This window comes from Eleutherodactylus coqui, chromosome 3, assembly GCF_035609145.1.
Source record: "Eleutherodactylus coqui strain aEleCoq1 chromosome 3, aEleCoq1.hap1, whole genome shotgun sequence".
NCBI lineage: Eukaryota > Metazoa > Chordata > Amphibia > Anura > Eleutherodactylidae > Eleutherodactylus > Eleutherodactylus coqui.
This window is the reverse complement of record NC_089839.1, coordinates 142,543,354-142,568,718: the sequence shown is the minus strand read 5'-3', so window position 1 is coordinate 142,568,718 and position 25,365 is coordinate 142,543,354. Positions and strand designations below refer to the sequence as shown.

General features: G+C 42.4%; 1 protein-coding gene across 2 annotated transcripts in view; it reads right to left on the bottom strand.

Annotated features, from left to right (window-relative positions):
- Window positions 1-208: 208 nt before the first annotated feature.
- Window positions 209-25,365, bottom strand: part of TCF20 (transcription factor 20) — an 80,423-nt gene continuing 55,266 nt past the window's right edge. For both annotated transcript variants that reach the window (XM_066596211.1, XM_066596212.1), the window contains exons 3-6: window positions 12,089-12,182; window positions 10,375-10,424; window positions 7,806-7,895; window positions 209-1,234 (exon numbers count right to left, since the gene is read on the bottom strand). In XM_066596211.1, the coding sequence (XP_066452308.1) occupies window positions 7,848-7,895; window positions 10,375-10,424; window positions 12,089-12,182 (192 nt within the window). In that variant the 3' untranslated portion in view covers window positions 209-1,234; window positions 7,806-7,847. The remainder of the gene's footprint in view (window positions 1,235-7,805; window positions 7,896-10,374; window positions 10,425-12,088; window positions 12,183-25,365) is intronic.

Here is a 25,365-nt window from a genome sequence, read left to right as displayed (position 1 = left end):
CACTACTGAACAGCTGTTGTTTAAACTGAGCAATGAGCTCATCGGTGATCTTTTATGCTGTGTAAACGAGCCGCACCTCAGCAAAATGGTGACTAAATCAAATTTGAATAATTGTCCGGCCCTACTTTCATGAAAATCAAATACCTGATTCAAACGTTTTTCTGTCCATACTGACAACGTGTATGCAACACACAGAAAACTGAGAATGTCAAATGATAAAACAACCTTTATTTTTTTGATTAGTTTTTCTTTCTTTTTCTAGAAAAAAAAGTTGACTTCCTCTGTGAAACACCCACCTTCAAATACTAAAGGTTTCATGAAGTGAAACGCACTTGAAGGCACCTCCCACCCCCTCCCTCTCATTTGATCGTATGGTTCAACATACACGAAATATAAAAAAAATATATATATATTTATATAGTCCATAAGTGGTTTATTTTACTTTAAAAATGAAAACGCTCATTGACCAACATGTTTTGCATTCTTACGATTCTAGAACTGTTCAAGAAGTTGTCTAAAATGTATTTTTTAATGTTAAAAAAAATATGAAGTATATACAGCTGTAAAGCAGAGAGAAGGTGTGGTGGGAAACAAATACAATAGTCTGACGTCACTGCATTTGCATATTAAATTCTGGCCAGTTTGTTATATTTTATACAAGATTTACATAAAAGGGCTGCGAACACCGCATCCCACGCAGTTTACATTTGCTGCACAGATTACACAGGCTGTGTACAAACTTTCGATTCATATGTGCATTTGATAGCTGAAAATCCTGCTTTGAAAGAATAGAGCTTAACTGGGTAAAGAAAACAACTTTGTAGAATGTTGAGCAACGGTCAAAGAGTGAACAAAATATTTTTAAAACTGTTTTTCAAAAGTCTTTGTTTAACCATACATCGTTTTTAAAATGATATTTAATCTGAACCATACAAAGATTTTGCGCCTTTCCTCTTCAGATTAAAAATATATTTATATATTTATATACTTTTGTTTAATACTTCCCCCATTAAATTACAGATCCTCTTTCCCGTAACATAGGATGAAGATTGTTGTGGACTGCGAGATCATATTCCTTGATACCACTTGTGTTCTGTATCGTCGGGTCCGTGACAGAAATGCTTTAACTAAATGGGATGAATCCCAAGAGAAGGCAATGTCCACCCATAGAACTGGAACAGATAGTTTTAGTGGACTATGGTGGCAATGATCCCCATTATTTAAAAAGCTTTACCTGAAAGACAAAACAACATTAATTACTAGAAGTCGGTCAATAAATGGAAAATGCAACTGAATAACTTGTTGGCAGGTAATAAACAAGTCTAATGCTGGGTTCCCACGGGTCTGTTACACCGCGGAAATCTCGAGGTTTAGTCGCAGCAAAAAACAGCAAGATTTCTGCAGGATGAGCACAGCTTCAAAACCCGTGGCACTTAGTCGTGTGCTTTGGAGTGGCTTCGCCGCATGCTTTTCTGCTGCGGCCGACTCGCTCAGAGGACAGCGAGGCCGCAACGGGAAAAAAAAAAAGAAATGACATGCTGCGTCACGGGTATACGCGCTGCAGCGCTGGCTTTACCGCAACGATTGGCCACCCCGTGCGGACAAGATGTTTGACAAACCCCGGGATTAGCGGCCGCAGGCAGATCTCCCGCAGGGAAACCCCGTGGCAAATCCGTCCTGTGTGAACCCAGCTTAACAATTGTGGAAGCATTACACATGTACTCATAGGGTTACATCCAACTCTACCAGGAATCCCCAGTCTAAGGTGTGCTGCAACAAAAGCCACATTTGCTGCTGTACCAGGAGGCACATCATTAGTTAAAAACAGCAGGGCGTCCTGGGAAATAAATTTGATCCTCAAATAAAATAAATAGTAAAGCTCTACTAACGGATGTGTTAACCCCCGAACACTCACATGAAAACTGGCAATGCCCATCTCGGGTAAATATAGTTGGCACGTAACTTCATGCCAGAAATGCATTTAACCCACTAGTGATGCAACTAATTTTAGTCTTAAGAACCGCTAGAATCCAGACTAAATGAAATCTATACATTAATGCTAAGTAATCTAAATACAAAGAGGAAATAAAACACATATCCAGACAAATGTATATCAAATCAATAGGATGATTTAATCCCTTAGGTTGAGCTCAGACTGCCTTGAGCGTAAAACCTTGAATGAGTAATGCAGCGTTTTTCTGCTGTGGAGCCGCTGGTGACCCGGCTGATCGCGGGGTATGGCAGCGAAACTGTATATATGAGCCATAGAGAACAATGGGCTCTCACAAAAACAACAGGTGAACTGCACATGGGAGTGTACGTGAGATATGCTGTCATGTGCAGTACAATTTTGCTACCAGACGCAGCGTTAGGCCGGTCTCTGGCGGCTCCTTGGTAAAATGCTGAATGACACACCGACAGCTGTGTGAGCCCGGTCTTTACTGTGGAAGTAGGTTGTTCAGCTGCTGCTGTCTCGTCCTGGTACCAAATATTGCTGTGATCCGGTTTAAAAGGTGCAGTACCATACCCACGCTGCATCACTCTACAGTCGTGCACTCTGCTTCAGAGGCAGATGAACACCGTTGGGGGGCTCTGGTGTATGCTCCAATGCGAAATTCCTGATGGCATCTGCCATATACCGTGATTAGACAAGCATGGCTTGATCGGCGCTCTCTGCGATGGCAGCCCTAGTGGCTTTTTTAGATGGACCCTGGCTGCCATGACAACCGCACAGCAACATGCAATGTTACCGCAGGGGGCCGTACGGTACCCCCGAACATCAGTTTGGGCATTTAAATGCTGCTGTCAGAATCGACGTTGGCATTTAAAGAGTTAACAGCTCCAATGAGCGGCGCGGCTTACAGGAGGTGTTGTTGCAGGTAGGTGCCGGCTGTAAGAAACCCGCGATCCCCCTCCATACACATCCCGAAGCTGCAGGACATAACTCTACGTCCTGTAGAGTTAAGGGGTTAATACAGAATGTGACCAAAAAATGATAAAATGGCACTGAAAAATTCTTAAAAATCTGTTCAACACAAAAATGTGATTTATAAAGAGGATCATTTTCTGACAACATAAAAAATATATAAAATATGAAAACAAAAATCCTATTATTAAAAAAAAAAAAACAATCGGAGTGGTTAGGTCCATTAGAGCAGCCTGATCACAGTACAAGCAAAAACTGTGCAGAGATCATGTTTGCTGTGGTTTCAAAATTGATTGTTAGTTGGCTACATCATTTTGCAAAACTGCACAACCAATAATCAATTTACAAGCTACGTCAACAAGCTGTTCAGCACATTTTATAGCTGTATCGCGGAGGGCCAGAAGCCACGTTGTGCCGTCTTCTCAGATCTGGACTTCACAATGCAGGGGAAAAAAATAAATTAAAAAGTTATGTGAAATTAATTCATTAACTGGACACGGAGAGATGCGAAAACTGTAACTTGCCCCGGGGTGTAGGAAAACCTCACTATACCTCTTCATAGATTTACAGGCAGATTGCTTAGCTGAACAGAATTTCTTTTGGATGGAACTTTTCCACTATTTTTGATATTCATTGCTGAGCTGCCACCTAGTGGTTTTACCCACACTTGGATCTTTTTTGCTAAATGGATCTTTGTTTTCACATTTTTTATTTTACCAATTTAAAGTTAAATGGAACCTGCCACATCCCCACAGCGCTATAAACTAAATTAGGTTCTTTTAGGGGACGGGACAAGGAGCCAGGTGATGTATATTTTATACTCACCTGCTCCATGGATTTAGAGGTGTCCTCCTCTGAGGTCCTAGTGTGCATGGAAATCTGACCCTATACAGAGTCCCGTGCATATGCTCACCCTTGTATAGTGTGCACATAGGACTCTGGAAAGGGTCAGATTTTAGTGCACTGCCGAGACTTCAGAGGGGGACACTGCTGGATTGTGGGAGTGTGTGAGAAACTTACCTCAACCAGCTCCCTGTCACCTCCAACACCAGAAAAGTGTTGACAGAAAAATGTTAAAAGCTATAATTCTTCAGTCAGAAATGACAAATAATCAAGAAGGAAAAAAACTAAAAAAAATTTGTCTGCACGGTGTTAAAAGTTTTCTTATGTTTTGATTCTATAGAAAACCTATGCAATTCCATGGTAAAAAAAACTACAAATAAACCCTGATCCTGCAGTTGTACTCCCATTTGTTCCCAATGTTATGCTAGCATGCATTCAGTGGGTTAGGAAGTAGTAGGGGACACAGCAAAGAATGCAGAATCAGACTACAGCAAAAGGCTTGCTGACTGTTACCATATAGAGACAGAATTCTGCAAAGAGATGTAGAAACAAAAAACTGTAGAAGTTTCCTCTTAACCTATTGCAAAGCTGCTTCATAGATGCATTAAGATAATAAAAAAGGTTTCCAAGTGTAGACATGGCCTTTAGACTAACACACTGGCGAGCGCGATATGGGGGCGTGAATCCCCCCTCCATATCGCACTACCCACCATGTGAAATCCCCATGAATGTGAGGCATTTTCATGGCAAAATAGATTTGCATCACTTTAGGGATAAAGCAAACCTCCTGCCGCGGCTGTCACAACTGCAGCAGAGGATCGCGGAGCTTCTCCCATTGCTTTCAATTGGGCCCAGCATCACGGTGCCATGCAGGAAAACATTGCCAATGTGTAAGACCTCATTCAAAAGAACAGGGTTCATATTTTTGCATCTCGCAATGTACAAATCTCACGCAATTTTGATGCGCGTGTAAAGCTGGCCATAACAGAGATTCAACAGAAAACACTGGGGGTAGGAAAAGCGTGAGGAATCCTTAAGTTATTGTTTGACCTGGCATGCCTCTTACAGTAAATACTTGTATTCCATAAAACAACAACGCTGGAGCATCTGATTTTTAGAACTCTGCATAAGGAGTTATTCCTCTTGAAAAGTTATGAATAAATTGACAACTGGGTGTTACAATTCCCCTTGTCAACAGTCTAGTAGGGTTAGGAGTGATTCAACAGTTTCAGAGTTTATATGGAGATAGCCCACTGACAACAAATTGTCAAATCCAGCGGACAATTACTCATATACACAAAATCCTAAGAAGAGATGCTCCAGCACTGTTATACTATGGGGGAATACAGACATGTACTAAGACAAACATGTCTGAACGCCCCCCCGTTCGGCGCGAAACAACCCCGATGCAGGGGTTAAAAAAGAACACCGGACAGCGCTTACCTTAATCCCCGCGCTCCGGTGACTTCTTACTTACCCGGTGAAGATGGCCGCCGGGATCTTCTACCTTCGTGGACCGCAGCTCTTCTGTGCGGTCCATTGCCGATTCCAGCCTCCTGATTGGCTGGAATCGGCACGTGACGGGGCGGAGCTACACCGAGCCCCATTGAGAAGAGAAGAAGACCCGGACTGCGCAAGCGCGGCTAATTTGGCCATTAGACGGCGAAAATTAGTCGGCTCCATGGGAACGAGGACGCTAGCAACGGAGCAGGTAAGTGAAAAACTTCTTATAACTTCTGTATGGCTCATAATTAATGCACAATGTACATTACAAAGTGCATTAATATGGCCATACAGAAGTGTATAGACCCACTTGCTGCCGCGGGACAACCCCTTTAATAGCTGTCTACAAATATCTTAGGGGCCGTCACAGTGCAGAGGAATCAGTCCTATTCTTATTTGCACAAAGAAAAACTAGAAGCAATGGGCTGAAACTGAAAGGGAGGAGACACAAATTAGATATTAGACAGGGAGGGTGATAAATGAGTGGAACAGGTTGCCACGGGAGGTGGCGAGTTCTCCTTCAATGGAAGTCTTCAGATTCTAGACAGACATCTGTCTGGGATGATTTAGTGATCCTGCATTGAGCAGGGGGTTGGTCCCTTCCAACTCTACCATTCTATGATTCTATCTATGAATTTACAACTGTCATTTTTTAGTGTCTCAGACAGAGATGGAGAGGGAGAAGAGACCAGAGGGCAGAAGAGATTATCTGTGATGCTTCTGTATATATTTCTGCCCCAGCAACAACACAAAAAAAAAAAAAAGTTTTTCAATACATTTTATGTACCCCAAATTAGTTCCTATAAAAACTAGAACTCAGCCCGCGCAATAAAAGCTACAAAAAGTGAAACCAGAAAATTACCGACTGGTAAGTCTTCCTTCTATTGCGATTAGCTTCTATGAGGAGGTAAGTTCTAGACTGAACCAGGGAGAGTCACTGGATCTTATGTATCTAGACTTTTCCTAAGTGTTTGATGCTGCGCCACATAAAAGGTTGGTATATAAAATGAGAATGCTTGGTCTGGGCGAGGATGTGGGTAAGTGGGTAAGTAACTGGTCAGTGATAGGAAGCAGAGGGGCTTATAAATGGTACATACTCTGATTGGGTCACCATAACCACAGGGGCAGTACTGGTCCCTATTCTTTTTAATATATTAATGACCTGGTAGAAGGATTGTGGAGTAAAATATCAATATTTACAGAGGATACAAAACTATGTAAAGAAATTACCACAAGGGAGGACGTGAGGAAATTGCAAGAGGATCTGGATAAGATGGGGGCAGAAAAGTGGCAAATGAGGTTTAACATTGATAAATGTAAGGTTCTGCACATGGGCAGGAACTATATCTCATCATTACACACCAAATGGGAAACACTGGAGAACACTGACATGGGAAAGGACTTGGGATTTTAGTTAACTATAAGCTTAACTGGAGCAACCAGTGTCAGGCAGCTGCTGCCAAGGCAAACCAGATCATGGGATGCATCAAAAGAGGTCTAGGAAAACATGACGAGAACATTGTTCTTCCTCTTTGCAAATCAATGATCAGACCACACATGGGATATTGTGGACAGTTTTGGGCACCGGTACTCAAGAAGGACATATCAGACCTTGAGCGGGTACAAAGGCGGGCAACTAAAGTAATACATAGAATGGGTAGACTACAATACCCAGAGAGATTATCAAAATTATGGTTATTTAGTTTTGGAAAAAATGATGTTTGAGGAACAATCTAATAGCTATATATAAATATATCAGGAGACAATACAGAGATCTATCCCTACTTATAGCCACTTTGTCACGATTCTTAAAATCCTGGCAAAATTTTATTTTTTTTTTAAAACAAAATGGCAGCTTTTCAGTAATTTAAAAACAAAAAATTTAGATCTATCTCTCCATCTCCATCCACCACAAAAATAGGTCATGAAAATGTGCCCTGAAAACCCTATCTTGGTTAACTACCTCCATGCACAGGAGCCAATGTCTACATGAAGTCAGAGTGACTTCTATATTTGGTGGGATCTTAATCGGAATTTTTCTTTTTTAATAACTGGCCCATCTGCATGTCTTGTATATGTAACTCCAGTCTATAGGTAAGAAATCTTGTGAATAAGTAAAAGGTGCAACCACGCTGCCGTATTTAGCCTCGAGTTTTATGTACGGAATACGGAAGCGTGTCACGGCCTGACCGAGTGTATGATGCTCGGAGTTCAGTGGACACACGTCCATATTCTGTTCATAAAAACGTACGCAAAATATGGCAGTGTGGTTATTACCTTAGCACAAAATAATGGCTTCCTATGTGGCAGACATGTAGTTGGGTAAATCCCATATAATAGACATTGAGATTTACAGACAGATCATAGGGCATGGAGATTGGCAAAAAATAGCTGAAATATTAAAAACAATCATTTACTTCATACAGCCACAACAGCAGGATAAAATAAGTGAGAAAAGGGCAAACATTGCATTTGAAATTCTCAAAATTATCAAGTATCCCCTTGCAGAACAGAACACCAACTCACTACCTACCTGTGCTTGAATTGTCTTTTCAACTGTAGGCCACACTTCCCGTCAGCCCTGCTCAGGCTGTTCCGATGACACGGCCTTTATGGTCTTGGTCTAAGAGAAGTAAGGAGAGCAGGTAAGAGGAAACAAGAGCAAAGTCCAACGTGCAGCGACTGCCAGAGGAAATAGTCCTCAAAAACTACGTCAGAAAACACTTCCTTACCAGCAGAACATATAAGGGAAAGACACTAGTAGCACTCCTATACTACACATCACTGGCCTAAGTATAGGGGATGGAGTTTTAGGGAGCCCGTAAGGCCTCTCCTCTCCATATAGGGAGCCCAGTACTATGAATAAAGCATTATAGTTGAGGGCCCCGTTACAGATTTTGCATTGGGGCCCAGAAGCTTCACGTTACGCCTCTGCTACACACCTTCTCAACAGCTTTCCATCAGGCAAATGTTGAGAAGACTTAAAACATTTAAGATTGGATACGCTTTCTTCTTTGCCATGATATTCAATAATTAAAAGCTACTCAGTTTTTTACCCGCACAGGGCTATACTTGTTCATATTACACACTAATAGAACTCAAAATGACTGTGCTACCCTGCACAAGTGTCACATACTACACGGTACCGGTCACTAGAGGGAAGCATTTCATCCCTGCAGCGTGTTCTTGTCTACCAATATGTGCGGGCATGTCCTGTAACCGAGCATCCCTTCATTGTGGCACACAACCTGACTTGTACTCCTACTAGACCCAAGTTAATTTGGGCAGCACCAAGGATCCAAAGTGCACCCCAGTGATGTAAAGCCAAGTTGCTTCTTCTTACTACTAAAAGCCCATTTACACGCAATAATTATTGCTCAAATTTTGCTCAAACAAGCGATCGTTATGTGTAAACGTGAAGCCATTGTGTGTTATTCGTTCACTTGTCCTTTATCACAGAGTTTTAGCCTGCAAAAAAATTGGTTGTTCGTTCGCTAGACAGTAGGTTTAAACAGCAGTCATTCAGTATATAAAACGACTTGCCGGGAGATGAAGGGGATTGTTCGCCCAGCTGAAAACAATGATTCATGCCAGGGTAGACAATGACTTTTTCTTCTAAGTAAAGACCTCCCCCCTAGAGATTCTTCACATAAACACACGCTCACCTGAGCAAAGAACATATACACTGTTTATATAGCTAATGAGGGAAATGACGAGGATTTCAAACGATCATCTTTACATGTAAACGCTCATCACTTCAGAAAAAAACGGCAATTGCATGTAAATGGGCCTTTAGTAACACTTCTAGATCTTCCAGCGACTTAAGCTACAAGGAAAGTTTTGCAAAAACATGAAAAAAATTGTAAATTGGGATGTTAGAGGATAACTAGCCAGTAACCCCTCAATATACATATACTGTGAGGTGCAGAAGGAAGTCCTCTTATCCTCCTGGCAGAACACAACAGCACCCGTGTAGTATTATGTAGTATACGGCTGACACAGTAAGCGGTTGTGTGTCCTGACATAGCAGTATTTACGTTTCAGCAATTGGTAATGCTGTAGTTCTTCTGTATGATTGGACGCACTAGAATTTGGTCCCCAAATACAACAATTAAACTAGCCCTGTGGTTAGTCTAGCTATCCTTGCCTGAGCACTGCATGCTGGGATCACTACACGAGTCCTACTGTCCTGGAGGAGCTCTGACCCAGCCATTACAATTTTCTTCCACTAAAACAGCTTCAAGAACTGTTGTTCACTTTCTGCCCAATATCCCAACTCTACAGAGGTTTATATTGTAGATTTTCAATTTATGTTTTGTGTAAATATACGGTAGATGGTGCTTAACTCAGTGCATTTTAACCCCTTAGTGACATAATTTAAGCCTTAAAGCGACACACTGGTCCTGGATAAACAAAGATGGCTGCATCGCTTTTCTAACTGTGTGTTAGTTGTCTAAGGCCACTTTTATACATCAGTTTTCAGCATTTTGAACGCCACAGTAATCATGGTATAACGCTCCCATTGATTTTCAAGCGCTGTCTGCTCTATTTTTCTGCGTTTAGCGCACCTCATCACATAAAACCTGCTGTCATTTTCACTGTAGCGGAAAACAAAAGTAAAATCGCATGTGTGAGAGCGGCCTAAGACAATGCATGCTGCTCACATGGGCAGTGTCCGTGCAAAACCGCTGACAGTACAGTGTAGGGACAGAATAGCGCAGCTGAAACATACCTTTGTGAAGCGCGTTACTCAGCAGCAGTGATCAGTTGCTCGGATGCGGGTTTCTCCTCAGCTCGGACTGACAACTGCGGCCATCTCCCGGGTGGACACTACAGCAGTCAATCAGAGCTGTGGAGTAGCTCAATAAGAAAGTCCACATCACAGCGCTTGCAAGGGAAAACAGTTACCAGACGTCTTTCAAATGCAAGGATTCATTTACTTTTTCTCTCTGTACTATTGGGTTTTACACATTTTGTTAAGTAAAAGCCATGAGCTGTACAATACTTTAGGTGTTATTAGTTTAGTTATATTGTGTTTGCCACATTGCTAAAGCAGTCTTTCGCAACTGTAATTCACAAAGTGAGGTGGAGCGTTTCCTTACCTTGTGCTTTGGGCACCGTACAGAAAAGTTTTCCTCATTTAGTAAACATTCTGTAAAAGAAAAAAAAAAGTGAACAAAATCAAGATTGCCAGTCATCTGCACTTTTTATTTTCTGAAAACCAGTGTTTTAAATCATGTAGTTATTTTGTAAAAATTGGTGTCTAAAACTGAATATCTGCATCATCGGAATACACTCTTAGGCCCCGTCCACGGGCGTGATTCCGCCGGCGGCAAATCGCTGGCGAATCAAGCTGTCTGAAGCGTTGCTATGGAAAGGGATGGCGCCCTATCCATGAGAGGAGAATCATCGCAATTCTCCGCTCGCGGCCGGCAATTCGCAGCATGCTGCGAATTGCCGTGATTCTCTGCTGTCAGCCTACCTGTCAGATAGGCTGACAGCGGAGATCAGTCTGCCAGCTCCTCCTCCCGGGCAGCAGCTCCCGCAGGGGAGATCCACTACGGGATGCCGCAACGCCTGTGGACAGGCAGCCTTAGGCCGCCTGCATGCAGGTGGGTCGGACCCCAGCTTACCTCTCTGCCGTTGTTCGTTTCTGCTGCAAATGGCGATGCAAATGCACAGTACAGAGGACGCCGCACCGTTGCTATGGCAATGACGCAGCTGCCGTGACCATTCTGCAATGATAATTGCAAAATGGCCACGGGACGGACAGATTCCATTGACTTCAATGGAAGCCGGCTGTGCGTAGCCCGCACAAAATTGCAGCATGCTGTGATTTCTCCCCCGCAATAGATTTCCACTCGCGGGACAGGAGATCGCATATTCACATAGAATGCTATGGGCTGGATTTTCTGCAGAATCCAGAGGTGGAATCCCACTCTGGATTTTGCAATGCAAATCGCCCATGTGGAGGGGGGCTTACTTGCTTGAAAATAACTCTAATAAGGATCTGGTCACTGCGTTAACTATTGGCATACTTTTACTGTGCTACTTCACTCATTTGGATATACTGAGTGCCCTGTATTTAGGATAAGCCCATAAAAGATAGAAAAATGCATTTAGCAAAATCCACAGAACACAGAAAAAACGTGCACGTGCTTCATGCTGATTTTGATGCATTTTCAGAGAAGATTTCATCCCTGCTACATTGATGTGAAATCTGCATATTAATTTACATGCTGCAGATTTTAAAAGGCCTGCACTGCATGTCAATTTCTGTGCATAAACAATTTTGCAGCTTGTGAATGGGATTGCCTGGTATTGTAATTGGCTACAACTGTTACCTGCACACATCCACAGCAAATCCCAGGTGTCAGTGATGCAAAAATATTCACCATGTGTCTAACAATAATGATGCACAGTGGTGGTCTCCGGCCCCCCGCAAGGCTATTCAGGGCTGCATAAAGAATTCAATTATATCACAGATGGAAAAAACTGATTTCAAGCTATAAATGACCCTTCACACGACAGACACCAACAGTGCAGACAAAAGCCACATTGACTTATAAGGTCAATGTGGATTGCAAAAGAAAAACATGACCGTGGAGTCAACGGGGCTGTGCCTGTCAAGCTAAGCATTCAGCCCCGCTGATTTTACAAATTTACAGGTCCTCTTTGCAGTCTGAGCTTGAGCCTTTAGTTCTAACTCCCTCTGCAATGGAAGCTGGTAGGAGGTTGACGATAATATGATTAGCACCGAGTGTATGCTGAATATTAAAACGACTGTTATCTGGCAGTCAGTAATTCTGCCCTTACCTGAGTCCATGGCACATGGGAAGTGATAGCAGCAGACACAACCCTTATTGAAGCAGCCTAGGGTAGCTCCAGGCGCCTGGCAGTGAGCACAGATCTAGGCAACAAGGTAGAAATATGGCACGTTAGCAGGAAATAAATTCCACCAAATAAAAACAAAAAGCATATAGACATCTCATTTTAGCATTGTGTACCACATATCCATTCCCAATAAACTGATATTGGATTTAATTGAATCCAATCTACAAACTGGAAAGAAAAATAAAAAACGTATTCCAGTTCACATAATGCACTTTCTAGAATAGATCTGCTGATCGGTACTCCATCTATGTGTCCTTAGGTTCATAGAGCGGAGTATCTGCCACAAACTGCCTGATCTCTCTCCACTTCATTTGTTGCTGATCATTGTGCAACACAATTGTAACCGATCAGCAGATAGGCGGCTCGCAGTAGCTTTAGTGTGCTGAATTCAAATAGGATATCTTTTTTTTCTGCCATGTAAAGTTTTCCAGTTATGGGGCAAAATGTAATCCAATTGCCGTTGTACTTTATTTTTTGGAAATCTGCCTGTACAATTAATCCAGTCGGCTCGCTATTAACCTTGCTTAATAAAAACAACAAAAGTGTTTGCACAAATATTTCTCAATCACTATTACCCTTACAGTGTTCAGTCAGCGCGCAGGGTGTATGTAAATTTATGTAACACATAGGGTATGTTTCCACGTGGCAGAAATGCTGCGGGTCATCCACCAGTAAGTTGTAATTAATGAACTGTGTTCGTACAGGTCATTGGTTAGACTGGGACTATTTTTCAAAATGTAATAACAATATGGCTGAGCGGTGCAAATGTCTGAGGGACCCAGACAATTTCTGCTATGTCTGCAGACAGTTCACAACGAAGATACAGCGGAGGAAAATTACATCTTTGGTAAAGTGTGCCTATCACAAGTATTTGGGAATAAAGCTCGGTGACCAAGATAAGAAGTGGCACCGCACATCATCTGTGTGTCATGTAACACTCATCTCACACAGGGGCTGGCAGGCAAGAGAACGCCATTCGCCATCCCGATGGAATGGCGAGTACAAGGAGACCACCATACTGACTGGTATTTCTGTAGGACAAATACTAAAGGCTTCTCCAGTAAACAAAAAGATAACATTTTGTATCCAGATATACCTTCTGCAATATAATCTGTGCCTCACGACGCCAGATTACCTATTCCCGATCCAATGGGAGGGTTGCTATTGGCCTCTGGCTGGACAGCATCCCTGGGACTACTATGGTGGTCACTATTACTACTTGGGCCAATATTAGGGACGCTGTTACTACTGGGGACACTATGGGGGTCACTTTTACTAGTCCGACCAATATAGGGTACACTGTTACTACTGTGGCCACTATAGGGTACACTGTTACTACTAGGGCCACAAACTACTGTGGTAGTCACTATTACTACTGTGGCCATTGTGGGGGTCACTATTACTAATGAGGCCACTGTGGAGGTCACTTACTATTGGGGCGCATTCCCATGGACGGAAGCACATTCGTCGTGCAAATGTGATATGCATTTGCACAACCAAAAATCACTTACACCCGCATTTTTCACCTGCTCTGACATGTTTTTAAGAGCACAAACACACAGCATATTTGCAAATGAAAAAAACGTAAATGGGCTCATTGAAATGGCATGCAAAAAAGCCGGTTTCCCGCGTACTCGCTGCATATTTGTGCCGCCCATTAATTTCAATGGCTTATTGCAGTACTACGCCCCAACAAGGTCATGCTGCGTATTTTCTCACACGATTGTACATCATACAAAAAAATACACTCATGTGAACGAACCAATTGAAATTATGCATACACGACATCTCCATAATTTAAGACCATTACAAAGGGAGATACAATCCCAACATGATGGGCGACTTTTGCTGGTTCTTACAGAGGGAAAGTAATAATAATAATCATCATCTTTATTTGTATAGCACCAACTTGTTCCACAGCGCTTTCAAGCATGGGATAAATGCAAACAATACGACAATTACATTGTGAGGTACAATCAGTTTGAAACAAATGGGGTGGGGGAGGTACAGGGGGGGGGGGAGCGAGGCATGCAAACACAGACAGTAGGGGATTTTAGAAAGCAAACGGGGTGGGGCGGTAAAGAGGTATTATGTGATAGGCAGTAGAGGTAGAGGTCGTATGTGATAGGCAGGTTGGAGGGTGTGGGAAGCCATAGGGAGAAGCAGGGAACTAGGTCAGGAGATTTGGTATGCCTCCCTGAAGAGGTGCGTTTTTAAGGCGCGTCTGAAGTTTCGTGCATCGGGAATTGTCCGGATGCCTTGGGGTAGAGTGTTCCAGAGGATGGGTGCTGCTCTGATGAAGTCGAGTAGGCGAGTATGTGAGGTTCATACTAGAGGGGTGTTTAGTTTGAGTGTGTTAGCGGATCAGAGTGAGCGGGTTGGGTGGTGTACTGACAGGAGGGAGGCGATGTATGCTGGCGCAGCGCCATGCAGAGCTTTGTGGGTGAGGTTGAGGAGTTTAAGTTTAGTTCTGCAATGGATGGGCAGCCAATGCAGTCACTGGCATAATGCAGAGGCGTCTGAATAACGACTGGATAGAAAAATGGGCCTAGCTGCTGCATTTAGTATGGATTGGAGTGGAGCGAGTCTGGTGCGGTGGAGGAAGATGAATAGCAAGTTGCAGTAGTTGAGTCGGGAGTGGATGAGGGCAACCACGGCTGTCTTTAGCGTGTCCGTGGTGAGAAACGGATGTTTTTTAGCAATATTTTTGAGGTGCGTGTGGCATGTTTGGGCTATAACTGGCTTTAAAGTTCTGGCTACAAGACTTCAGCTGGGATGGCTTGTTACATTTTACAGCCGGCGCTCGATCATTTACAGCCATTCAGTGAATGACATCACTGAATGGCTGCAATTGGTTTATCGAGCGCCGGTTGTGATTGGCTGGCGCTCCATTCAATCACAGCGCTAACTTACAAAGCGCTGACGGTGGGAGAATTCAAAGCTGAGCAGGGAGATGACAGCGGGGAAAATTCTCAAGCAGCTTGCGGCACCCCATCACGCTGGGGACACAGACGCCGGCTGGGAGGGGAGTATTGAGGGTTTTGGTTTTTTTAACCTAGTATATACTCGAGTCAATAAGTTTTACCAGTTTTTTTGCTTATACTCGGGTCGGCTAATACTCGAGTATATACGGTAATTCTTTGGGTATAAAGGAGGATGACATTTTGGAGGCATTTTTTCTCTATTTTAAAAACCTGCATGCATCTAAATTAAGTGTGGATTGTGAAAATCTCTATGATTATTTGGCTTGGGTATAATTGCCAACTTTGTCTGATAATCAGAGAGTGATATTAGAGGTTCCTCTGACACTGAATGAGTCAAGGGATGCAGTAGCGACACTTCCTACTGATAAGTCAATCAGGTTGGATGGTCTTCCAAATAAATTTGTGAATTGTTACCAGGATATGCTTCTGCCACATTTATTGATGGTGTTTCACGAATCATTGTATGAAGGTATACTACCACCATTAATGAGAGATGCTAGGATTGTCCTAATTCCTAACCTGGGAAGGGATTTGTCTCTTCTCGATTCCTATTGCCCAATATCTCTGACCAGGTGAATAGATTACTTTTAGTAATGACTCATTTAATACATGAGGATCAATCTCGCTTCATGCCAAACAAACCAACTGCTATTAATTTGAGGTTATGCCTGAATCTTCAGGCGGATCATCCAATTTATGGGAGCAGGAATGTTTAATTTTCACTTGATGCTACCAAAGCTTTTAATAACGTTGAATGGAATTATTTGTGGGCTGTTCCTCATAGGATGGGTCCTGGCGAGAAAATTGTGGCAGGGGTTAAACTGCTCTACTCAATGCCAGGGGCAAGAGTGAGGGTAAATGGTCATATTTCGGGACATGTAGTGTTGGAGAGAAGAACAAGGCAGAGGTGTTTATTGTCTTCTCTTTGTCCGTGCAATCGAGCCCCTGGTTGGTTTGGACAATTACCCAGTATAGTTGGATTGCAGTATGGGGAAATTGAGTAATGTATCTCATTATATGCAGATGATCTGTTGCATATGGGGGATGTGAGTAAATCAATGAGCCCTATTATGTCAATTTTTGATATATTTGGTAAAAATGTTGGACTTCACTATTAAAGGCCCATTTAGACACATCGATTATCGATCAAAAGATATCGCTCAAGCAAGTTTTGAACGATAATCGGGTCATTTACAGTGCAAGATGATCGCTCAAGATGAGCGATCACCTTGTGCTGCAAGCGTAGGATGCAGAAGACAAACAGGGTGTCCCCGCTTGTTTTCTGCATCCAGCTGTTTTCTACACGGAGCACCCGTCTGTTATACAGCCGAGTACTCCGTGCGGGGTATGGAGAACTCAGCTGGAACGCTCTGTTCTTCATACCCAGCCTGCGATCAGGGACCGGGATACAGCCTGCGATCAGAGAGCGGGATACAGCTAAAACAATAGTATCAGCTGTATCCCGCTGTGAATCCCTGATAAGGCTCATTGCTGTCTTTCAGCACACTGAAAGACAACTATGAGAGACAGCATAACGAAAACTACACGATGTCAGTGCAGTTACACACAACGTTTATAGCTCAAAAGATGGCTTTTGAGCAAATTTTGAGCATTAATCTTTGTGTCTAAATGAGCCTTAACTGGGGTAAATCTTCCTTTAGATCCCTTGCCGGTGGACTATTCAATGGAACATTGGAAACTACAAATAGTGAAGGAATTCAAATATCTGGGCGTTGTGGTTTCTTCCAAGCCGCAAGACTTTACGTCTGCTAATCTGCTTCCATGGGTACAAAAGTTTGAGAACTAGGTGACGGTCTCCTACAGTCCATAAGTTACAGGAAAACCTTATTGTTAATAATAAACATCTTTATTTGTATAGCGTCAACTTATTCAGCAGCTCTTATTAAAATGGTTCTGATGCCACAACTCCTTTATTTATACACTGCAAAACTCTCTGGTTTGCATTCCACCCCAGTTTTTTTTTTTTTTTTACCCCATATGCTATTTAGGAATTCATTGTGGAATACGAAATCTGCTAGAATTAAATTGGAGACCTTTCAAAGGAATAAATGGTCTGGAGGGTTGGCAATTCCAAATATATGGATATATTTTCTGATGTCTTAATTCCAACAGTTCAAAAGGGTGGAGAGAAATAAATGCGCTGAGGTTGAATGGTACATTAGTTTCTAAAATGACAGGTTGTAGCAGTGAGAAAGGGATGAAAGGAGAAGGAAAGGGATTATATCCGACTATTACATTAAAACTTAAATTAAGCAATAAATTTAAGCAGATATTGCAAATAGATTTATTTAATACTAGCTGATATACCCAGCTTCCCCCGAGTTAATTTGGTACAGGTGTTTACGCGTTTGCACAGAAAATTTTATGAAGTTTATGAATAAAATATATATACACATAGAGGAGCGTTAGATTCTCTTCAGACTGCATGTACCGATGTACCTCTGCAGAATGTGCCACTCCTCACTTTTAAACCTTAAAAGGTAACACCTATTTTTAAACAAATTAAACCCCAGGCTGGAGGTTGCAGCCCCTTCTTAGCCTTGAAGGCATGCTCCATTCCTGCAGTCCACGGCCGCTTCCTTACGTACTTTACAGCCTTTCAGCATATGCACAGAGAGGAGAGGTAGCTTCTCCCCAGCATATGCACGGAGGGGAGAGGTAGCTTCTCCCCAGCATATGCACGGAGGGGAGAGGTAGCTTCTCCCCAGCATATGCACGGAGGGGAGAGGTAGCTTCTCCCCAGCATATGCACGGAGGGGAGAGGTAGCTTCTCCCCAGCATATGCACGGAGGGGAGAGGTAGCTTCTCCCCAGCATATGCACGGAGGGGAGAGGTAGCTTCTCCCCAGCATATGCACGGAGGGGAGAGGTAGCTTCTCCCCAGCATATGCACGGAGGGGAGAGGTAGCTTCTCCCCAGCATATGCACGGAGGGGAGAGGTAGCTTCTCCCCAGCATATGCACGGAGGGGAGAGGTAGCTTCTCCCCAGCATATGCACGGAGGGGAGAGGTAGCTTCTCCCCAGCATATGCACGGAGGGGAGAGGTAGCTTCTCCCCAGCATATGCACGGAGGGGAGAGGTAGCTTCTCCCCAGCATATGCACGGAGGGGAGAGGTAGCTTCTCCCCAGCATATGCACGGAGGGGAGAGGTAGCTTCTCCCCAGCATATGCACGGAGGGGAGAGGTAGCTTCTCCCCAGCATATGCACGGAGGGGAGAGGTAGCTTCTCCCCAGCATATGCACGGAGGGGAGAGGTAGCTTCTCCCCAGCATATGCACGGAGGGGAGAGGTAGCTTCTCCCCAGCATATGCACGGAGGGGAGAGGTAGCTTCTCCCCAGCATATGCACGGAGGGGAGAGGTAGCTTCTCCCCAGCATATGCACGGAGGGGAAAGGTAGCTTCTCCCCAGCATATGCACGGAGGGGAAAGGTAGCTTTAAGTTGGAGGAATTTTCCCCATGAGGGGAGTAATCCTTTTAGAAAAGATACGTTTTGGAGGGTCCTTTTTAGTTTTGAATCATTTTTGAGAGTGTTATGATGTACCCCAGTTACTTTTTCCAGTTCCTTCAGTTATGACACACGTTTGCAGCTCAAGCCGGTCAGTATCTGTGCTTGCAATCTACACTTTGGTGAATGTTCTTGGCTGTTCTGGAGCCACGACGGGTGTAATATCTTATTTATATAGACAGATACTTTCTCACCATTTACAGCAATTCCTAATAAAGGTAATAGAAAAGTGGGAAGATTTCATCCGTATTAATGAAGATAAATGGGCTGCAGTGATGTGTACGATTCCAATGATATTATTTGAAAGTCAATGAATATCACAATTGTATTTTAGGGCATAGAGTTTATCGTACTTCATTTAAGTTTTTTTAACATGGATGTTAGATTTAATGGATATTAAGATTGTGTAAAATTGTGTGAATTTTGGAATGGGGTAGTAGAGATAATTAAAAAATATGTATCTTCTTGATATTGGTCTTAATCCCAGAAATTGTATAATGGTTGATGGGCTTGATGGACATACTCTTTTGGGAATCATTGGTACATTTTGATGGTTGACCCTTGTTTGGCATTAGAACTTCAGGAAGAGCAAACCGTTGGGTAATATTCTGGCACCTTAACGTCCCCACCAATTCAAATCTAAATTTAAAAAGAACAATTGTACTTCCCTTTTATCTACATTAGGATCCTATAAATGCGGCAAAATAAATTGTAAATGCTGTTTGAATATTTGTCATAAAAGAAAATATACTAGACAAGATACTAGACGAGACTAGACAAGATGTCCCACCATTTCACATTAAGCAAATCCCCCCCCCCCCCCCCAAAAAAAAATGCCAATTTAGGGTTCCTCCAGAGGGCTGTGTGTGTATATGTTTTCAATTGCAGATCCGAAAATGTGATTTACCTGCTTGAATGCCCATGCAACCTGCGTTATATTGGATGCACTATCAAATTCATTACGCAATCGTATCAACCATCATAGATTTATTAAAAATCAATTTTTAAAGCACACTGTTTCAAAACACTTTTACACGCATCACAACTCAGATTTTTCACTTCTCAAAATTACCCCAATAGAACAGGTCCCTAGTGGCGAATTTTCTTAACTAAAGGCAAAGGAAAGGTTTTTTATTTTTCATTTTAACACACTAAATCCACATGGTCTCAACGAGATCCTTGAAAAAATGTGAATAAATTTATCATGCGACATAATTTTAAATATAATCTTTTAATTTGTTGTATTATTAGATGCATTTAAATTTGATGCATTGATAAGTTTTGATCTATATTTATAACCATTATTTAAATTATAATTATTCAAATCGATCAGGATCTAGACCTTTCGGTCTTCATCCTGAATAACAAGCTAATTTTAAAATGACGTGAATTATTTTTTATTGACATGCCTCTTAATTTTGATGCATCTAGACAATTGCCCCTTTATATATGTCACTTCATGATACAATGGCTCAATTCATGTAAGGGGGGCACACTAATTCCTTGTTATCATGATAAGCGGAACTATGTGAATATAAGCCTCCAAACTGTGGATCATGTGATAGTCATGTTACCATTTACAAGTCATGTGTCACTATGATAGGTATGGCCACGAGGCTATGCGCTACGCGTCACACATTATGACGCGAGACACAGATCACATGACCATTGCGTCATCACGCCACGCTGTCATGTGATCACGTATCATACGGACCCTCGTAGGATTGCGTCATTATGTTGTCGTCACGTGACCTGAAAGAGCTCCACGATGTGGAGTGCCCCACGTCATCACTTCATCTCCGGCGTGGCCGGATATGACATGGTTGACCCGGAACAGTTTCCATGATGTGGAGCATTCCACCACGTTTTCCTTATGGATCTAATGGTGAACCCCACCTTTAATCACCACAGGCCGGAAATCCGTTTGGCGGCTAACGATCAGGAGAGGATAGGGAATTACCATTATATTTTTTAGTATAGATATACCTTTGTGTGTTAATGTTTTATTGTACTTGAAAAAGGCCTACCTGTGTAAAGGCCGAAACACGTACTGAATTAAAATTGTGGAAACTTTTCTGCTGCCTACTACTATTTACACGCCTACTGGGATTTGGGGTGCCCAAGCAGAGGCACCCCCGTGAAGTAAGTTACGTGCCTATCTCTTATTCCGGGATCAGTAACACCGCCTGAGCACTGAGATTTTCTTTTTGTTTCTTTTGGGAATTCAGAGAGTTTGCATCAGGCAGGGAAGCCAATTACTGACTGTCTGTTGCAGCCTCCCCTTCCCCTTAACTTGTACACCTTACATCATAGAGGAGACCTGGAGCTGACGGAGGAGGACTTGCAGGGAGACCTGTTAAAGGGTCAATCCATTCCAAATTATCACTTTCCATGTCAGATTTTTATGAAATTTGGTAGGATGTAGAGGGCAAAAGTAACTTACAAAGGTTACCATTTTAGCCCTCAGTGGTACACTGTATTCATTCAGTAAAATAAACAGGAGACTAGTTTTCACCTGGACAAACCCTTTAGCTACCACCGTTGTCCCACAGATGTGACCTTCTACAGCCAATGACTGGTTGTAGCAGTCCCATGTCCTGAAACACAGCAACCAGGAGGGACACAGGGATTGTGAAAAAACTTGGGACAACAATCTGTGTGTTATATGTCTCCCCCTCAAAACAAAATTTAATGTACACTTCAGATATTTAAGTTCAAAAGTTTACATCAAGTGACCTTGAAATGACAAATGTAATCAGGAAAGTGTGTGCGCGCCATTAGCTTCAAAACAAGCTCAAGATAAAAATTCTAACAATTGGAAGTTATGATTTTTTTTGTTGACCTGGTAAGCTTAACTTTCACATTTTCTCTGACGTCTGCAACCTGCTGTATGAATACAGGATATCACTGAGGGCTAAAATATTACATCTGTAAGTTACTTTATGTCCTCTACCATCCTACCGAGTTTCATGAAAAACTGAGATTGTTGGGAGCTGTAATGATTTGGCATGGCCCACAAAACTTCTCAGACAACCCCTCTACGTACAAGATATCCTATGGGGCATAATTACCCAAGTGATCTCTATTAAATTATTGTTTATGTACTGTATTTATTGCAAATTCAACTGATAACACTGGCCAACAAAAAATATATTTTGGAATGTTTCCTTAACTTCATGAGTCAAATCTTACTAATTTTGGGGTGAGAAAAACAAATATGACAAAGAAAATTCTTTATTAGTTCTAGTTTCTGTGATATACAAGAGGTGGAAGTATGTAATTTTAACGGATTAAGAGAAAATGATACATTTTAAAATTAGATATAATAACATTGAAAGTGCATGTCAATTTTTTTTTTAATGACCGTGACATTCTAAGAGTTCTAAATTGATGGAAGAATTCCTGGCAGGTGATTTGGTGTGAAGAGAATCATGTGGTGACTTCATGAGATCGTTTTTTTTTTGGCTTGCTTCTTGTGAGTGAGTTCCGGAGCATATCTACACACAGATCAGCAGTAATCCGCAAGCATTGCTTTATTCCAACGGCCCTGATATCTATGTTCCATTATAGAAATATCCTGGTAGAATTTTTCTCCGTGTTCATCACTGACAGCTCCACAACTAGGAGGGAAAAAGTCTAGGTGGGAGTGGAGAAAATGGATTTTAAGGGACATGTTGCATCAGAGTTGATGTTTTTCCAGAAGTACTGTCACCAACTGAGTGTAGTTATCTCTCTTGTTGCCCAAGAATCTATGAATAACTCCCTTTAAGGCTTGCCAAACTTCCTTTTTTCCCCAAAAAAACTTGGTCAAATGCAGGATCCTTTATAAGTTGTTGCATTTGTGGCCCAACAAAAATCCCTTCCTTAACCTTTGCATCACTCAATCTAGGAAATCTGTCTCTTAAGTACTTAAATGCCTGTCCTTCCTGGTCCATATCTTTGATAAGATTTTTCACTTAACCCAGCTTTGTATGAAGGGGTGGAAGAAGAACATCTTTTGGGTCCACGAGAGGCTCAGCAATAACAAGATTTCTTGCAGGCCAGTCCGCTTGAATGTAATGTGATTTCCTATCCCTACTGTCCTACATACATAAAAAGCCACAGTATTTAGTGTACCCCAGTTACATTCCTAAGAGTACAGCGATGACTTTTAGATCGCCACAGATTTTCCACTTGTGTACAGCATATTTGATTGAGTCAAGGAGGGCTGTCATGTTTGCATAAGTCTCCTTCATGTGAACTGTGTGACCAACAGGAACAGAAGGAAGACGGTTGCCATTGTGAAGTAATACAGCCTTCAAACTAAGCTTGAAGGAGTCTATGAATAGCCTCCATTCAGTTCGATCATGGTTCAAATTCAAACATTTCATCAAGCCATTAACGTTGCAGCAAACAACCAAATGGTTTTTCTTAAAAAAAGGAAGCAGATCCCTCTGACGTTCTCTGTACTGTCAGACCCTGCCATCACATTGGAGAAGATTCCATTGCTGTAGTCTTGGCCCTAGAAGTTCCGCCTTCTCCTTTGACAAGTCAAGGTCTTGAATGAGATCACTCAATTCCACTTGACTTAGTCTGTGCGGTGTATCATGTGTTACCTCAAAGTCGGGGTCATGGGATGTGGAAGGCTTGTTGGGTTCTTATTTTTCCACACTTTCTTCATTTTCTACTTCAAGCTCATAATGCTGGGGTGAAGTAGGAACTGGTAAACTATCCCAATGTGGAATACGTCGAATAGCAGATGGAAGATTCGGGTAGTGAACTGCTCCTGTTTTCTTCATTGAAAATCCTGCCTTTATAGGCGGAGTCAAGCAGAAATAGTCATCTGTAGGCTCCCACTAAACCATAGGCACAGCAAAAGCCATAGATCATTTTTTTATTTTTCAGCCATTCTTGTAGTTTAACTGAACAAGAGTTGCAACAAATATGTGGAGCCCATGACTTATCCTGGTCCCCTACCTTCATACCAAAATAATGATGATAGGGAATCTTCACAGGAGGCATCAGATTGCATTTCTGTGACTAAAATGTTATTTCACCACAAATGTAACAAAAATTATTCACTAAATTTACACATTTTCGTGGTATTTTGACATAGCAAATTTTACACTTCAAAAGCACTCCAATACCAGAAATTCTGAAAAAAGTAAAAAAACAGGAACAATATGAAACTCAGTCATAGCAACATTTATTAAAGGGGTTGTCCCGCGAAACAAAGTTGGGGTATACACTTCTGTATGGCCATAATAATGCACTTTGTAATGTACATTGTGCATTAATTATGAGCCATACAGAAGTTATTCACTTACCTGTTCCGTTGCTAGCGTCCTCGTCTCCATGGTGCCGTCTAATTTTCAGCATCTAATCGCCCGATTAGACGCGCTTGCGCAGTCCGGTCTTCTCCGTGTTGAATGGGGCTGCTCGTGCTGGAGAGCGCTCCTGGTAGCTCCGCCCCGTCACGTGTGCCGATTCCAGCCAATCAGGAGGCTGGAATCGGCAATGGACCGCACAGAAGACCTGCGGTCCACCGAGGGTGAAGATCCCGGCGGCCATCTTCGCAAGGTAAGTAAGAAGTCACCGGAGCGCGGGGATTCGGGTAAGTACTATCCGGGTTTTTTTTTCAACACATGCATCGGGTTTGTCTCGCGCCGAACAGGGGGGGGCTATTGAAAAAAAAACGTTTCGGCGCGGGACAACCCCTTTAAGTTTATAACCTACAAACATATGGAGAACGTTGTGTTATGTGAGTTGAGAGGTGTGACAATGCCCTCCAAAAACAATTCCCACAAAATAAAAATGTAAACTCTAAAAAATGACATGTCACCGTATCTCCAAAGCAAGAGCTAATCGGCCATTTTTATGGTGATTTTCGAATACAGCAGATGGAAATACATAAACATACACTAATTTTGAGCCCGAAACAAAATCATCGTTGAGCAGTGTAATCTGTGAAGGCCATCCAACCTGTGCTGTTTTAACTGGCTGGCTATGGTTTTAATATTGCTTGAGTTTACTTTCAGACGGGTGAGCTGACTATACACATCTTTTTTATTTGAAGAGATTAGTAAAAAGTAGTCCCCAAAATTATAGTCACTTTTTTTCAATATGCCATATAATGTGCTGAAAAACATTTAAAAATGCTTAAGTGGTGGGAAAAGGGATAAAATACAATTGCTTCATTGTTCTTTAGGTTTAGTTTTTAGAGGGGCACTAACTTTTTTAGAGAACTTCTGCTCATCTACTAGGTTTGTGTTAGTCTCATCATTTCTGTAATATACTTGCATGAAAATGATTTACGGCGGTAAAGCAACAAGCTTTTAAAGTGGCAGCCATTAAGGGGTTCCTCCCAGCTTCTCTGCAATCCACTGTAGTTAAGAAAAGAGCTTCTGTAGTAAGAAGGAAACAAAGCAGTTTCCTTAGCAACAGAGGGAACCCCACGGCTCCCCAGGCACGCTTTGGGAAGGGTGGAGATTGTAGGGAGGGGTGGGGGGGTTAGTGAAGGGGTCACACCTGTGCTCACAGTCGCCAGGTCGCTGTTGATGTGACAGGAGTAGAGGGGCACCTGGCTGCTATTGATGTATGACGTAATAAGGTGCACATGGTGCTGTTAATTGGGAGTGGGGAGCACAACTCCCGTTTGACTGTGTGGGTCTGCTCTGAATGAAATTATTCCACTGTACATAGGTAATTTA